Below are 18,657 nucleotides of genomic sequence, written 5' to 3' on the forward strand. Positions count from 1 at the left end.
TATATCCGTGACTCTGATAATTCGTATTGTGGACAAGTACAAGTGAGTAAGTGAAAGGGAATGTCTTGCTAGCCGCGATTCCTGAGAGAGTCGGGAGTGGTGTGTTCTGTGTTGTCTAATCATTTGTAGCTTCATGTTTATGTAGGAGAACGAATGAGACACTATAGCTAGTCAGTTTGGGGATTTTGGGTACTAAGGTGGTAGGAAGCTATAACCCCTCTACGCCGAGGTCCTGTTTTCCTCTACATAGTTCTTTGTATGTGCATAATCCCCACGACAGCATCACCTGCACCATCATGCGCGCGCTGTTGCCAGGAACCATGTGGTGCATGGCACACAATGCGCGCATAGGGAGGCACAACATAGGCCCCCAGCCACAGTGTCAAATGGGCAAAAGCACCCAGGGGCCCTGTTTGGGGCCATTTCCATGCCTTTCTGCCGATCTTTTCATGGCGGAGTCCCCTCCATGAAAAGGTTGATGGTAATGTGGCTCATAATTGGCACGGAGGTGCCGGCATCCGCCTGCTTCCAATCCCCACCGCCGCCACGGGATCCAAGATCCTGACGGTGGTGGCGGTCTTGTAGCGGCTGACTCCAATGTTCGTAATTGGGTGGTCGGACCACCTACTCGGTGGCGTGTTCCTGCTGCCGACACCACGGCGGTCCTAGGTCCGCCAAACTCATAACCACCTCTTTAGTGTTTGTTCTCATTGGCAAAGATTTAAAAATGCTCCTGCCAGAATGGAGTAAACACACTTTTCCTTGCCCATGCCAGTGCAGGCAGGGAAACTACTATGTTCCAGGGTCGGGCCACCGGAACACAGTAAGTGGACCGGCCCTGATGAATGGAGTCCCCAGCGCCATTAAAACTCAGGGAGGGCGGGGGGTCACTTGCGCACCTCCCTTTTAATTACAATCTCGGCCCCGGGAAATGGGGTCCCCAGGGGCTTGGAAGGCTTGGGGAGTGGGCTCCCTTTCCCTGCACATTTCAGCCCCATGGTATGGGCTCCTTTGGGCCTATATTGGCTCGGGGGCATGCCCCAATCTCCTCAGTGGAAGAATGTGGTCCTGAGGGATGGGGTCCCGGGGACCAAAATGGGTTCAGGAGAAGACCCCTTCTGATGCCTCCCCTTACCATATATGTTTTTGTTTTTACTGCAATCCCACAGGAGTCCAGCAGGATAGCAGGAAAAACCCGGGATTTATTTTAGCCCAGGGGGGTCCGTCTAAGTCCCTGCCATGGGTATGGGGGGCAGGGTATCTTTACCCTGGCCCCTTATATCATTATTTAAAAAAAGGTTCAGGACAGTCTCCGAGTCCTGTAATAGCTGCCCGCAACATTTTTCTCATGTTGCTGGCAACCAATCAGAGTGATCGCTCCCGCAGAAGTATGATTTCTGCAGGAGAGAGATGGTCCAAGGGAAAAGAAGCTCCCTTGGCAAATCAGAACGCTCTATTTTTGAATTGGCGCTCCTGCAAGACTCGCTGACCCAACCATCCAGATGTACAAATATTTATAAACCTACATTTCTCAAAAATGAATAAATGGGTTTACACCAAATCACAAAGAGCACAATCTGCGGACCAATATTCCTGCTAAATGTGGTTCAATTTGGTTCAACAGTTTTTGCAGTAGCGCTGCCTAAAGAAGTCTATGGAAAATGCATGGGGTAATTTGCTTTTTTGACCCTCCTTTTTTCTCGACCCTGCTTGTTCAAATACCCCGAAACTTTCCAGATGTATACTAAAAGATGATGCATCACAAGAAAACAACAGCCAGCCAGAGCAAAAATCCGATCTTCAAAGGTGGCAATGAGTCACAAAGAAATTAAATGTCCAAGAAAAAAATGAATTAAACAGATGGACTCACCAAAGAACAAAAATATATTTCCAATTCAATGATTCGGCTTCTATCTTCCTCAGGTAGTACAAGATGTTTGCTCAGTCAGTCGCTGCACAGCTGACACTGCTGGATTTTCAAAAAGCATCATGAATGAAGATTACATTTGGAATGAGATACTTGACCAGCCTGTAGCCAAACATTTTAACAATGTGGACCATTTGCTATAAGATTTAAATATTTACTCTGAGGAACGTCTTAAAGAAAGAGCTAGTGGACTGCAGAGAAATGTATGGATGTACCATTTAAAATCATTGCATTCATATGGACTGAACAACACTGATGATACCACCTTATTACTCCATATCTCCAGAGATCTCAGGACTGCATTGATTCCACATTTGAAATGGAGTCTATCCCCATAGTTTGTTTTGGTAGATCACCAACACTTAAACCTTTGCCTACTACAGTAATCTGTGAAATTCTATGTAACAAAGTATCTGCCTAGAGCAGTGGTTCCCAATCTGTGCGCCGTGGCTCCCTGGGGAGCCGTCAAACCTAGCCAGGGGAGCCGGGCACCAAGCACTTTAATGCATTTAATGTTGAAGTGTCTGTTGGCTTCAGTTAAACGAATTAGACTTAAACGCATGATGTCAATGATTTGTAAGTGACATGCCTAAAGCTGTAAACGTAGTGCTTAATTGATGGCATGTCGAGGGAGAACACCTCCATATTTCTCTGGATCCCCACGTTCCAACACTCACAAATTAAGTGGAAGTTAATAGTTTTGTTTTTTTCCCAAATTCATTTTACACCAATGCAAGTTAAGTACAGTTGTCCTATCTATTAAACACACTAAGTATTATTAAGTATTGATATTTGTACTTGAATCATAGGTACATCCAGTACACATTTCTTTCAATACACACACATTTCAAGACAGGCCTGCTCTCTCCTTGAGCACAGGGAAGTAAAACACCATATACAGCATAATGCCAACATTTGGAAGCAAGAAAAAAGGACGTTTAAAAAAAAAAGGAAAAAACTGAGGAATTTATTTCACTTGCATCTATTTAGAGGCAATTGTAGGGAGGAGACAGAAAAAATAAAGATGTATGTGGTTTAAAAAATCGTGAGTCATCCTGCTGAGACAGGTGTGTTGGCACGTATCAACAAACAAATGATGGACGGAATGCTGACAATGCAGACATTCTCCCCCAGTCAAGAGATCTGGGTTAAATCCACCGTTCTTTTGCCCACTACACCACCCCAGTTTAGACATGGCCATATGCAAATCAGTCTTGACCCTGTGCCTCATGGGAAAAGTCCAGCCCGAACTGCCAAGCCATGTCTTCCCTGGACCGGAATCAAGTATCCTAGGACCGGTTTCTGGCTATCAGCCGTCATCAGCCAGGATAGCTTGACTCCAGTGGCGTAGTGAGCACGGGTCCCACGTCTGGGAATACCCATCCCACTTAGGGCGAAAAGCGTTACAACAAACAAATGATGGACGGAATGCTGACAATGCAGACATTCTCCCCCAGTCAAGAGATCTGGGTTAAATCCATCGTTCTTTTGCCCACTACACCACCCCAGTTTAGACATGGCCATATGCAAATCAGTCTTGACCCTGTGCCTCATGGGAACAGTCCAGCCGGAACTGCCAAGCCATGTCTTCCCTGGACCGGAATCAAGCATCCTAGGACCGGTTTCTGGCTATCAGCCGTCATCAGCCAGGATAGCTTGACTCCAGTGGCTATCCATGCCACTGGAATCAAGCTATTCTGGCTGAAGAGGGGTGAAACCCCGAAACCGGTCCTAGGATGCTAGTTTCCAGTCCAGGGAGGACCTGGCTTGGCAGTTCGGGCTGGACTGTTCCCATGAGGCACAGGGTCAAGACTGATTTGCATATGGCTGGGTTCAAACTGGAATGGCATGGTGAGCAACAAAACGATGGATTTAGGCCCAGATCTCTGTACTGGGGTGAATGTATGACATTGTTCTGCATTCTGTCCATCAATTGTTGTTTTTGCATTTCTCACCCCGAGTGGGACGGGTATGCTCAGACGTGAGTCCCGTGCTCTCCATGCCACTGGAATCAAGCTATTCTGGCTGAAGAGGGGTGATACCCCGAAACCGGTCCTAGGATGCTAGTTTCCAGTCCAGGGAGGACCTGGCTTGGCAGTTCGGGCTGGACTGTTCCCATGAGGCACAGGGTCAAGACTGATTTGCATATGGCTGGGTTCAAACTGGAATGGCATAGTGAGCAAAAAAACGATGGAATTAGGCTCAGATCTCTGTACTGGGGTGAATGTATGACATTGTTCTGCATTCTGTCCATCAATTGTTGTTTTTGCATTTCTCACCCCGAGTGGGACGGGTATGCTCAGATGTGAGTCCCGTGCTCTCCATGCCACTGGAATCAAGCTATTCTGGCTGAAGAGGGGTGATACCCCGAAACCGGTCCTAGGATGCTAGTTTCCAGTCCAGGGAGGACCTGGCTTGGCAGTTCGGGCTGGACTGTTCCCATGAGGCACAGGGTCAAGACTGATTTGCATATGGCTGGGTTCAAACTGGAATGGCATGGTGAGCAAAAAAACGATGGATTTAGGCCCAGATCTCTGTACTGGGGTGAATGTATGACATTGTTCTGCATTCTGTCCATCAATTGTTGTTTTTGCATTTCTCACCCCGAGTGGGACGGGTATGCTCAGACGTGAGTCCCGTGCTCTCCATGCCACTGGAATCAAGCTATTCTGGCTGAAGAGGGGTGAAACCCCGAAACCGGTCCTAGGATGCTAGTTTCCAGTCCAGGGAGGACCTGGCTTGGCAGTTCGGGCTGGACTGTTCCCATGAGGCACAGGGTCAAGACTGATTTGCATATGGCTGGGTTCAAACTGGAATGGCATGGTGAGCAAAAAACGATGGATTTAGGCCCAGATCTCTGTACTGGGGTGAATGTATGACATTGTTCTGCATTCTGTCCATCAATTGTTGTGTTGGCACGTATAACATGGGTAGAAATGGAAGTGCATGCAAATATTCTTCAAGCGCAGAAACACTTTGGCAACGGGGCCCACATGCATAGGAGTGCTATCTAGCACTGTAAGTGGGATAAAAAAGTTTGAGAGGGTTCTCTAAAAAGGCATGGGCAAAGAAGTGTAACTAGGAATATTTTATGAGAGGTGACGCCTTAGTAATAAGAAACACCCTGCATATATGATTATAATACCTTCAACAGCTTCATCCCAATTATTTTCAGCGAGAAAAATGCAACCACTCTCGAGGCTGGGCTTGCATTCACCCTACCCTCTAAAAAAAAGTAACAGTGGGGAGGCATGGCCAATGGCTCAAGGGAGCTGCGGGTCGGAAAGGTTTGGGAACCACTGGCCTAGAGGCTTTTGTGCAGTTTAATAACCATCTATCCGTAAATACAAATTGTCTCTAATGCATACTTTTCACAATACTTAGGTCAGGCCTACTAACATTGTCACAACGCTTCATAATAAACAGATCAAACCTATTAAATATGGCATACTCGTCCCAACGAAGTGATGAAGTCTTTACACTTTAACATTGGCTTTACAATCTACCCAACACGGACCTATTCAAGTGCATATAAACTAGTAACCATCATGCATACAGTTATAAAATAACAAATATTTAGAAATATATAATATACAACCCCTCTCAATGGGGTCCAACAAGAATCATCACAGTGAAACCCCTCGGGGTTTGTGAGAGTTAGTGGCCAGTGTCAAAAACCTTGCCAACTACTGTAATATTTGAGATTCCATGTAACAAAGTACCTAGCTGTAGGCTTTATTATAGAATAATGACAATCCACACCTAAATGTATATCAATTTTAACATATGCTTTCCACAGTAAACATGTCAGGCCTGGTATCTTATCATAAAGTTTCAAAACAAACAAATCATGTCTGTTAGACTTAGGGGTGTTCTTCCCCCAAAATCTTTTCCTTCACCCCGTTGGCCTTCAGATTCTGTGTACTTTACCACTGCTAATCAGTATTAAAGTACTTGTGCCATCTCCCCTAAAAATTGTAGAATTGCTTGTACCTAATTGGTGCATTCAATTTGCTTGTAAGTAACTAGTCAAGTGGTACCTCCATGTATCCAGGGCCTGCAAATTAAATACTACTAGTGGGCATGCAGCACAGATTGAGTCACCCACTTAAGTAGCCCTATAAAACATGCCTAAGGGCAACCTTTTGCCAGGCTCAAACCTTCCTTTTTGATACAAGACTCTGTTGTCCGACATTTGTTATAATAGACTGTTTAGGAGCAGTCTTGGATCGTGTGGTGAGTGTTAGCTCCTTGAGATAATATGGTGTCAATACAAATTTGGAGGTTGCGAGTTCTAGACCGGCATAGTAATTGTGGCGCTACTGGGCAGTCGATATACAACGTGAGATGCTAATAGTAATTATTTCTAGTGTGCTATTTCAGTTGCTATATATATTTTTTATAAAGTAATTAATGATAAAAATGTAGTTAAGATATGTGTTAGATCTTATTCATGAGAATTAGAAGCCTATGTGATATCACAGTCTGAATGGAATATTGTTGTCGGGCATTTGTTATAATAGATTGTTTAAGAGCAGGCTTAGATCGTGTGGTGCGTGTTAGCTCCTTGAGATAATATGGTGTTAACACAAATTTGGAGGTCGTGAGTTCTAGACTGGTATACTAATTAGGGCGCTACTGGGCAGTCGATATACATGTTTTAAATAATTGAGTACATAAGTTGAGTTTAGCTAATAGATTTAGCATGTTTTTGAGAATCAGATAAGTCAGACTAGTGGCGCAAATGGTAGGTGTGGAATACTTTGTTTTACACATTGTGAAAATTTGGAAATTCGTGAGTTCGAGACCGAGTTGGGGATGATTTCATCTTTGTGATTTTTGTTCAAGTAATGGAGATTTTACATGTTAGGTGTTTTTCAGTTTATATCATCATATATTAAAGGTTTTTTAATGTTGTAGATTGATATTAATGATGTCGTTTGTAAAAGGTATCTATTAGGCTGGTTCACAATGGCTGACCAGAATGGAAGCAGTAGTATGGTAATCAGTGGGATAGTATTTCTAGAGTGTGATTGGCTCAAATTTCATTGCTTTAATGTGATTGGTCAGTAAACAGGTTTAAATAGGGAGTAGCATCCAGAGACGATTACCGCTTGGGATTTATTGGGCACGCGGCAGGAGAGAGGATCGCTGTGAAATAAGATTGATAGGTGAGTAAGATTATGGGAAGGTCGACTGCTAGTAGTTTTTGTTAGGGGATATCTTGAACTCATCACAGTAAAATATAACATTATCTTTATTAAAAGTGGAGGGGCTAATAGTCTTTCTTTGGTACTTTGTGCTTTTTTTGTCACAGAGTGAAAGATTTTGAACTTTTTGAAAGGAGGAGAACTGAAGGATTTCAGAAAAATAATAATTGATTATTTTCAAGGTATGTTTCGAACTCTTGACTGTCAGTTAACAGATTGAGTATGTTTTTGAGAATAAAATGTTGATGGGATATTTCAACCGTGAACTGACTAGTGGATAAGTCTGATCAGTGGCGTAATTGGTAGGTGTGGAAAAAGTTTGTCTTACACCTTGTGAAAAATGTGGAAGTTTGGGTGTTCGAGACCGAGTTGGGGATAATTCCATTCCAGAGAAATAATAATTGATTATTTTTAAGATATGTTTTGAAATTTCGAATGACAGTAGTTGAGGTAATGGATGACTTTAGCTAAAAACAGTCTAGTTTAATAATATTTTTGGGTGGCAGTATTGTGATTAATTATCTGGTTCTTGGATTTTGATTTTCTACACAGTGATTATCTTTTGAACATAGTGAAAAGAGGAGTATTGAAGAAATTATGAGAAATAAGAATTGATGGAATTCAAGGTAGGTTTGAGCTTTCCCATTGTAAACCTCCCGAATTTAGTAAATACTGCTAGGTACTAATTCAATGGGGACCTTTTGTTTTCTTATTATTTTTTAGAGACTTAATAGGGAATTAGGTGTGAGACGTTTCTATTTCAAAGATCAATTTAGGTTAGTGCGACCTTTGTTAATATAAAAGTAAGGAGTTCTTGAGTAGCCTTCATTGGAAACTATCAATGATATAAATGTTTAAGACAGGTATTATTTCTCATCCATCACAGAGATTTGGGGGTGCGCTGTTAATTAGGGACCAGTAATATTTCATTTTCAGAACAAGAAGAGGGATCTTTATTATAAGAACATAATAATGATGTATGTATTTATGTAGACATAAGTTCATATATCAGGTTACACTGGTTCAATGATTAACGTTAGGGAATGTGATTTTCTAACATGTAAGAAAGGGAGATGGATGAATTCTTTTAAACTAAATGGAGAAGAGAATTTTCAATACATGTTTCATTTCCCATTGATTACAGATATCTGGTTGCGCGCCGCAAATTTATGACACAAAGTATTCGATGTTTAGAAAAAGAAGAGAATTCTTCTCTCTAAAATACAAGGTGTGTGAAGTTTAACAATCATTACTATAGTTTATTGGAAACTGTTAATTTATTACGTTTATAGAAGTCTCTGTTGCCTTTTTCATTTGGTGAGGGGTGCTATATATCATTAGTTTAGGAAGTGTCTGTATTAGAATCAGGTCATTTAAACTAAATGTTTGTTGCATCACAAGGATTTTGGTATATTGTGAAAATCGGGTGTTAATTGTATGTTTATTTGTTTATTATTACAGCCCTGATGAAGTCCTAAGGGAAGTACGAAACGCGTAGGCAGAAAGGCTGTTGATCTATAGAAAATGCAACTGTGATCTACAAATCGATTATGTATTGTCGATTGAAGCAACTCGTTGAAGAATCAGCAAATTTGAAATAAGAAAAAAATAAAAGGTTACTGAAACCTGAAGGAAAGATTTCATGGACTCTATTTTTTGATGTTCCTTCCTAACTGTACTCTTCCTTTTTGATACTTATAGGTCACTCCTAGGGTAGGCCCTGAAAAGCCCAGATGGCAGGGTGCAGTGTCCTGCCCAGTTTACATGTCCTGCTAGTGAAAAACTCCTAAATTTGTTTTTCACTACTGCAAGGCCTATTTCTCACATAGGTTAACATTGGGTTTCCTCATTACATTTAATAAGTAATTACTTTTAATTGGGAGCAGGTGGACAGATCGAGTTTGGTGTCTAAAGATTTGTAATTAAAAGTTGGATTTTAAGTGTCAGTTCTGAAAATGCCACTTTAAAAAAGTTGGCATTTTCAAGCCCTAACCATTTACTGCCTGCAGGCTGTCCCAAGGTCGCATCACTAGGTGTAGCTGGCAGTTGGTCTTTGTGTATTGCTCCCAGATAGTGAGACAAAGGGAGACTAGGTGTTAGGAGGGTTGGCCACTTAAAGTTAATTAAGGGGTGGGAGCTGTCACCTACCAGACTTGCACATCACAAAGACTCTGCCTGAGCACTCTCAGAAATGGTTTGTCACTAGTCTTTTGTTTCCACAGACAAGCTGGGGCTAGGGCAAGGAGGAAAGAGAGGCCTGACACCTCAGTGGGGGGGGGGGGGAGGCTTTTCCTAATTCATAGTGGGCACCAGTTATAAATGTTGGATTCTCAGACCCAACTCTTCAGTACACATCTGGACCTGCGGAAGACTCAGCCGCACTGCTTTGCTCCTTTGCCGGCAGAAGGACTTTTACTGTGCTGCCTTGCTGTGCTGCCCTGCTGCCCTTCTGCCTGAGTGAGAAGGCCTGGACCTGCATCTTGAATACAGGACCACAAGAGTGAATCCAAGGGCTAGTTGGCTGGCCTCCTGATCAGAGCGTCAAGGACAGAACAGGTCCCAGCAGAACCGGCACAGCGTGATGCATCACTTCGCAAAACTCTGCATCAGGACCTCTGAGCGACGCATCCCCAGCACAGGATTTAACATTGCTGCCCTCAGAAAAATCTGTGCTTGATGCATCTTCAAGACAGGACTTCACATTACAAGCCCCTCGTCAACAGCATCCTTGATGATGACACCAGAATCCGTATCAAGCTCGGGCTCATTCCAGCGGACGCTTTTGTGCGTTGCGCTGCCACTTCTGTGGACTTTGCACATTTAGGTGCCGATTCCAATCCTGGAAAAACCGGGTACGAACCGTCGGTCGGAGCGTTTTCTCCGTACGACTCGTACCCGGGAAAAAAACCCTACAAACTTGCAAGTACGATTCGTACGGAAACACCATTTCCGTACGAGTCGGACAAAACACCGACCGACAGTAAAATACATGCGAATGTGATCCGGGACAACGCGGACGTGACGGCCGGACGGAGTTAGGCATGTTTTTACGTACCAGCAAGTACGATTCGTACTGACAGCAGTCCGGACGGCAATATTTTTACGGTACCCAAAAAGTGCCGGAAAAGGTAAGTACGCCGTGATGCGAGCGATATAGGGGCCCGGTACACGCCGGCCCCCCCAGCCCCCGTATGTACGCGCCGTCCCCCCCAGCCCCCGTGTATGTACGAGACGTACACCCACCCGTGAATGTACACCCGTGTGTGTACACCCGTGTATGTACACCCGTGTATGTACGAGACATACCCCCACCCGTGTATGTACACCCGTGTATGTACGAGACGTACCCCCACCCGTGAATGTACACCCGTGTATGTACACCCGTGTATGTACGAGATGTACCCCCACCCGTGAATGTACACCCGTGTATGTATGTACACCCGTGTATGTACGAGACGTACCCCCACCCGTGAATGTACACCCGTGTATGTACACCCGTGTATGTACGAGACGTACCCCCACCCGTGTATGTACGGTGCGGACCCTGTGGAGTTCTGGGACTTATTGCCCATCAGGTCCCGACCCGTAGATATCTGGGGCCCTCTGGTTACTTATCTTCAATCTCGTTCCCATTCCAGTGGCGCTGCCTCTCCCACACTCCCCGCCGGCCCTGTGCCCGCGGCGGCCGTTGGTGCTGGTCAGTAGTTGCCCCCTCCCCCTCCACGGATACCCCCGCCTTTCTGGTACTCCCCACTGAGACTTTCATCGTAGGTGTATTCCCCTTAGAGTGGAGGGGCCTCTGGGTAGTGGAGCTGTGATTCTGACCCTCATGTGTTTTTTTTTATTGTTTTTTTTCTTTCTGCTTGTTGTAGGATGTGGACTACTAGCAGCCAAATGCTTAACTCGACTTGTACTCTGTTGTTTTGAGCCGTAGTGTTGCACAGTGTATTGTGTCCGACCTGTTTCTTTTCAATAAAGATTTTTGAAAAAAATTTTAAAAAAAGAATCCGCATCGCAAGCCTCACAACTTCCTAGGAACTGCACTGCACAATGCATCTTTGAAATGGCGACTCAGAATCACTCAGCAACCAGGATTTAATGTACTTTTTTCAGTGGGCCTAACTGGCTCCCTGTAGCCGGCCCGCGCTACATGGTGTTCGCCTGAACTGGTGATTTTTTGCCAGTCTAGCAAGACCAGGTAACCACAGATGGCCCTTTTTAGGTCGAGCCTAGCGGCAGCACGCATGCACTGCTCACTTTGCGAGACTGCTGTAGTAGAGTATGGGAGAGAAGCCGCACCCACTCTCCTTCCATATTTTTCATTGGCTTGTGTCATTGTCTTTCATAAATGCTGCCTTCGGATTCGTTAATAGGCTTGTTAGTCCCTCCTTAGAACGAACTTGTCTTCATTTGTACCCTCCCATGGCGACTGGCCCTTTTACTTCAGTTGTTACACAGGACCTGTTATTTAGTGTGTAAGCACTATTTACTTTATTGAGTTTCTCTTACTGCAGGCCGGAAATGCGCTGCTTCAGCTGAAACTGCTTGTGTTTTTTTAAGCAGCAAGGCCGCCCCGTAACACGGGTACCTGCTTTCAGTCACTTTAACCCAGAAATATCTTATGTCTGTTTCGACCACCCAAGTAAAATGGATTTAGAAATGATTAGCGAATTATGTCATGTGAATTCCAGGTAGCACATCTGTGTTACATGTCATCTGTACTAAAGCCACCTGACGAGTTGTTTTCAAAAGCCTGTTTTATTAACAACACCTGTGGTACACAAAACAAGCGGGAAAAACTTTTCCGCTTGGTAAGGGGCCGAGAGGAACTCGAGGGGGAGTACACCCTCCCGTGTTATAATACTATTTCACAACAAGTACTCCCCTGATTGTCTAACCGCTGTCAAGTGGTTAAGTTTCCTGGAACAATCCCTGAGTTAACAATAGGTGGTACACCCTATGTGAAGCTATGAATATAACACCACTACAGGGTGGGAAAGGAGGCACATCCTTTTGTTTTATATTCCCTCACACATCCTAGTTGTGTCATGCTTCATCATCGGGACACCCTGACGCCTAGAAGTCAGGGTGGGCTCAACCATCTTTCAGGGAGCACTTCATGAGATGTTTTTGGCCAGGGGGATAAAGACAGTGGAAGCATGACACCACCACTTGAGAGGGGTTTCATCCCCTCAACCAGTAACCCAATTTCTCACAAGGTCTATTGCCGTGATAATTTATTTGCCACCATAACCAACTCACTGCTTCTGCTTGAACTATAAACTTTGCCTTAAGCTGAAAAGTTCAATGTTTGCAGTCTTTTTAGCAGAAGCACTCAATTTCATCCTGATCTGATCAAATCCTGAACTCAGGGAGACTAGCATGTGAGTGTGTCTTAAGCCCTTCTCAGAAGGACTCTGAAAGTTTTTCTTGTTGATCACATAAGGTCAGGTGACAGTTCCGCTGTCAAGCCACACCTAAAAATCCAGGTAGGTTAATGATTGCCCTCCTCCCATCTGTGATGCTGCCAGAGAAAAGCATGGTCAATTATCTTGTAATATAAGACACTTTAATAGCATTACAATGTCATGTGCATGCCCCTGAAAGGTTAAGCTCAGGCAGCTGGATTAATATAGAAATTTATCACAGCAGCGTGGAGGGCAAGCACACAATGTCTGCCAAATAAAAACATGTGCTCCCAGCTCCCAACATGTGGGCAGAGCCCCTCTCTTATTGATTCTGGCGCTGTCAAGCCAGATCGAGGGCCTAGTGTGCGGATTGGTGGCAGACGCTTTCAATTTGATCATCAGTATTACTATGGACCTTAATAAATTTAGTTAGTTAGTAGGTGCGTGGCTCTCATTCATCTTTTTCACTTTGCACTTCAGCACTTGCAAAAATGATACATGATGCTTTCTTTACAAGATTGCAGTATCTGTTTTTTCGGCATCAATGTGCAACTGTATGCTGTTATATTGAACAGTGAACTTTCCGGCACTACCTGGATGTTCGTGACCTGGTGGTCTCCAGCCTACTGTACTGTTGATATTAACTGTTGATATTAACTTCATCAGTGCTGGGTGTCTGGTTGCGAACAGGTGACAGTATGGAAGCTGACCAGAATCACGGGTAGAGGTTAGAACCTGGGCAGCATACTGCTCCAGGGAATCTCTGTATGAATTCAGGAGCTCACTTTCAGATCCCAGATGTTATTGTGAAGCACAATTGTACTTTTCTTGACAAACCTTATTCTGGGAGTACTGACAAAAATCACAAATGAAGCTGATAATTAAATAATTAGATAGTTCAAATATATTATTCACTGTGGTACGATAAAGTTAAAATCATTGTATTTCTTTTCATCAGGAACAAGAGTTCCATATCACGATATGTTGAACCTTTTCTTTTCCTCCATAGGACAAGTTTCCAGGATACGGCAACAAACTCGTACTTGCAATCTGCGTCACAGTAATTATCACAATAATTATTGCAGGTATTTGCGTAGCAGAGGTGAGTGTTAGATGAGTAATAGATGTTTTTGAACCTTTATTAAGGCTGTCAGTATCTTTATAAGTTGCAAATTGTAGACCTTCTTGAGCTAATATCAGGCTTGCTCGTTGTGACCTGTGCTATGGCTATAGCGCTCCTGTGGCTGTTGTTGCATATTTTGTATTTCACTGTATGCTGGCCCCTATCTTACTTGCTAGCCAGCCCTGGATACAGATCTTTTGGAACCTTTCTACACATTCTTTATGAATTGGAAGAGGCCTTATGCTCTAATGCTAGCCTGATTAGGTTGACAAGGGGCCACTCAGTTACTTGCACATGTTAAAAGCGCAGTGCCTCTAGTCGAGATGATGTTCTTCCTGGAAAAGATTAGAACTGATTTTACATTGTTTTTCTTCTCTGTTCCTTTTTTGGTCTCTATTAAGTCCCTTAATTATGCCTACAGCCTTACTTTGGATCATCGATTTGAAGTACCGGGTTTTTAGAACCCAGCGGTGCAGGGGAACACACCCTAAGACTTCGGATTCTTCCTGTTTCAGACCCACAGAAACACAGAGTCTTCTAGGTGAAATCAAAGAACGTCTTTATTGGCTGCAGACCAATCACAGATATCCGAGAAGTACAACACGATGTATGTTCTCAGGAGACTGCTCCCTAACCAAAAACCAGTCTTTACTTATATACACAAAATTACGCTTTGGGGGCAACACCGCCCCTGTTTTACAAGTGGTCATTCACATATTTTAGTTTCAAAGGAACAGCAGAGCCATAATGACAATCCCACATTTCAGTTCATTAAGCATGCAGTCATTGTACCCCGCAAGGCTCAGAACCCTCATCAGATAACAGCAGACCCCAATAAAACGGGCACCTCCTGCTCGTAAAACAAGCCATAAAGTAGGAAACAGAGTCAGGTGTGAAAACAGCTTAGTCAGGGATCGTGTACGAACAGGGGCTTTATGATGGGTCGAGCCATGATGCTAATCACATTAGGCCGCGAGAAAGGAACCGGCCGGACAGGATTGACCTCGGGCAGCGGAGTCGGCTTGCACAGGTCAGAGAGAAGTCACAGAAGGTGTACGTGTCTTTTAGGCCTAGGCATGGCTTTAGTGCGCAGCCTATGTGAGGGCAACCACAAAATGGCTACTGTACTAAAATGGAACCTAAAGGGTACGATATGTGGCATCGTATGCACGGTGAATTCATCAGTGAAACATGACGAAAACACTCATACATATCGCGTTGCTCATTTGCGGTTCGCTGATACCAAACTTGGCATGGTGGGACCATGCCACCTACACGGTTCCGATTTTTACAGTACCACAGACCCTCCTTTTGCCCTTACATAGGCAAGAACTATGCTAATCTGAGTCCAAGTCTACATTCATAAAGTCATGGAGATGTTGCTGTAGCATCATCCTATTGCTTAGCTCGTCCTTCGATATAGGTTTCCTTACACATGATGTAACACAGAGGCTACACATTACAGGGGCACACTGTATACATAAACAGAACAGAAAAAGGATGGCTAAAATCATTCCAATGACTATCAGAATCTTCCATCCCCAAGCTGATATCAGTCCCCAGAACCACCCCATCAGTGACCAATCTCCTTTATCTACGTGAATGGATTCGGAAATCTTATGCAGTTTGGAAATGGCCTGGTAGACTGTCGGAGCGTTATCCGGTATGAAAATACAACAGCTTGATTGGATGACCTTGCATACCCCACCACGGTCTGCAAGTATGACGTCTAGAACCATACGGTTCTGCAACGTCATCAGGCGATCCGCTTGAAGCTCAGCTGTCAAGTTACCAAGGGCACCGGCCGTTACATTAACAGTGGATTTAACTACACGGGTCAGTTGTCTCAGGTTCCGACTATTGACCATTGGTCCCCAAAACGGCAGGAAACCCAGGAAAAAGTCTCCCGCTTCCTGACCGGCAGTCTCTTCCTTGCTAACAACGCCTCTCACAACTCTGGTCTTGTGATAATCAGAGGCGGCAGTAAATGTTGGCGGCAGCAAATTCGCAACATAACATGTGCCCGAGAGATCAGGGGGCAACCATGTATATGCTCGATCATTGCAGACAAAGTATGTACCCTTGGCAGCCAAAAACGCAGGGGAAAACTGTGATGGAAAAGTGTATGTCTCAGTACAGTTACTCTTCACTAGCTGAGCTCTTGGATTCTGACCATTACCTTGTAGACAGAACCGACCTATGTGGGGTACGACCCAAATCGGGGATGAACTTTTGCACTGTTTTTCACCCAAACTGATGCTATACCCAGTCGCGTTCCAGCCTACATAAGCTCGCAACTCATCCTTGGGAATAGATGTATATGCATCGATATCTCTACTCATATCTGCAACTCCCTTCATCAAGGCTTTATTATTCGAGTTAGGTCTAATGGAACGCGGTGGTCGCTGGGAGTAGGTTTCAAGCGCAAAAAGAAACATGGTTTGGAATGCCCATGATGAACCATTATAGCTGAATGGCAGTACTAGATATGGGATGCCCTTATTAATGGTGTGCGGCATCAAACCACACACCCAGCAGTTCGTTGTATTCATAACTAGTTGGTGCTGGTGCAGGAGTTGAATGAACGAATTGTTTACAAATTCCGCACGTCTAGCTTGTTCGTGTTCTGGCAGAGGGTGAAAAGAGTGTTGGGAAACAGTAGGAAGAGGTGTGGGCTGTACAGTGGGTGCAAATGACACTTGGAAAGACAATAATACACAACCTACAGAAAACATCATTATGCTAGAGAGCACAAACAGACATAATACTATAAAACATTTGCTATTCATTATTTTACATATTCTGCTCTTGAAATTTATTTCCTCGGTGGGCCTCTTCATCCTGAAAAACTGCATCCTCTAATCGTGCTGCTCGCGGCGGATGAGTATCTTCTGCTAAGGAGTACACCTGTTAGTTCAGGGAACGCCCTAGACCAACCAGAACCGTCGAACCTAGCGTCTTCGGCTTGTACTCCAAAGTCTTGGCACCGCGACCCTGCAGCTGAACCCGGATGGTGGTTCGAAAAACAAAAAGTCAAAAGGTTTTTCAGGTGATAGAGCTGCACTTTTGAAGATATCAAAGAAAAAGAATTTTTATTTGTCCATAGTTCTTGGCCTCAAATTATACCTATTTCTGCCAGGCACTGTCTGGTCTTGAAACAAGAGTTCAGGCTCTGTGGTATCCAATCGAATTGATGGCGATATAGCTTCTTGCAGAATGTCGTCACCTTCTCGCTCTGTATTTGTCCCCTTTACACGTGCATCGCTAAAAGGCACAAAACGAGGCACAGTCTCAGCCTCGGAGTCAGCGATCCCCTCCTGGACCCACCGATCATACGGTAGGGGTAAAGGGATCCTCTTACAGTGTATGCCGTGAATCCAATTCTTTTTCCCTTTCACTCGAACTGCTGATCTTGTCGATAGCAGGACTAGGTGGGGGCCGATCCAACGGGGCTCATCATTCTTTGTACGTTTAAAATTTTTAATTAGCACCCACGTTCCAGGATTAATAGGGTGTCCTGGAGCTTCAGAGGCCTGGGGCAGAGTATCGTGAACCTGTTGGTGTAAGACACGCAATTTAGCCGTCAATTCATACAGGTAATCAAGCAGTACTGGATATTCGATTTCACTGAACTTTGTCGGCCTTGGCACTCCCCATACATTGGCTGGACGGCCAAACACTATTTCATACGGACTAAGTCCCACTCGCGAATGCACAGTCATTCTTGTTGATAGGAGTGCTAAGGGCAGAGCGTCAGGCCATTTAAGACCGGAGCTCGCCTGAATTTTGGCCAACTTAAGCTTCAAGGTGCCATTGTAGCATTCTACTAATCCATCTGATTGGGGGTGATTTGCAGCGTGAAACGTTTGCTTAATGCCTAGTCCCTCACACACATTCTTCATCACTCGGCCTACAAATTCACTCCCGTTATCACTCCATACCATCCTTGGCATTCCGAACCTAGGGAAAAATTCTTTAACTAGGGCTTTAGCTGTGGATAAGGCAGTATTGTCTTTTAGGGGATATGCTTCTATCCATTTTGAAAAGGCACAAACAACAACCAGTACATATTTCAAATTGTTGCATCTTTCCATGTGGATGAAGTCTAGTTGCAGAACTTCAAAAGGATATGATGGAGGCGCAAAATGACCAGGTGGAGTTGGGGTTCCCCTACCAGGATTGTATTTCAGACATACCATGCAATTTTTGACTACATTCTCTGCACATTTAGGGATTGCAGCATTCTGCCATACTGGAGCCAACAACTTACAAATCCCTTTCACACTGATATGTGCCATTCCATGCGCCATCGTAACCACTGGAAGCACATATGCATCAGGTAACAACCATCGCCGATGTTCTGACAAATCAATCCAACAACCGTTTTCATCTAATTTACCCTTACTCTCTTTCCACATACTTAATTCTTTCTCTGTGGCTTCAGCTTGAAGGGACTTCACACTCTCTATCGTGTCTTCACACATTCCAACATCACCAACCCATCTTGCAGGGCCTGCAACATACATTCGGGTTGTCACATCTTTTGCTGTTTCTTTCGCAGTTTCGTCAGCAAATGCATTACCACGCCCAACATCATCGGTAACCTTCTTGTGTGCGCTGCATTTCACAATCGCAACTTGTAATGGCAAGGTCAGCGACTCAAGGAGATCATTCACTAACTGACCATTCTGAATCTTAGCTCCATGCGAAGTCAGGAACCCACGTTCTTTCCACAAACGCCCAAAACTATGGGCCACACCAAAAGCGTACTGACTGTCAGTATATATGTTCACTTTCATTCCTTTCGACAACACGCATGCTCTTGTGAGTGCAATTAATTCTGCTGCTTGAGCCGAATTATGTGGTATACGTGCAGTTTCAACAATCGTGTGCAGAGTCGTGACAGCATACGCAGCAGTCGTATCACCATTCGGAAGCTTGAAGCATGAACCATCCACCCATAAGGTACCATCACATTCAACCAGGGGA

The 18,657-nt window shown here is 44.3% G+C and overlaps 1 protein-coding gene across 1 annotated transcript in view; it reads left to right on the plus strand.

Annotated features, from left to right (window-relative positions):
- The window catches only part of LOC146870513 (uncharacterized), a 171,953-nt gene extending 157,824 nt beyond the window's left edge, over nucleotides 1-14,129 (plus strand). The window contains exons 4-5 of the mRNA XM_085643161.1: nucleotides 13,555-13,647; nucleotides 14,070-14,129. Coding sequence (XP_085499287.1) covers nucleotides 13,555-13,647; nucleotides 14,070-14,129 — 153 coding nt within the window. The remainder of the gene's footprint in view (nucleotides 1-13,554; nucleotides 13,648-14,069) is intronic.
- Nucleotides 14,130-18,657: the final 4,528 nt, after the last annotated feature.

The sequence above is a fragment of the Triturus cristatus genome, chromosome 1_1, assembly GCF_964204655.1.
Source record: "Triturus cristatus chromosome 1_1, aTriCri1.1, whole genome shotgun sequence".
Taxonomy (NCBI): domain Eukaryota; kingdom Metazoa; phylum Chordata; class Amphibia; order Caudata; family Salamandridae; genus Triturus; species Triturus cristatus.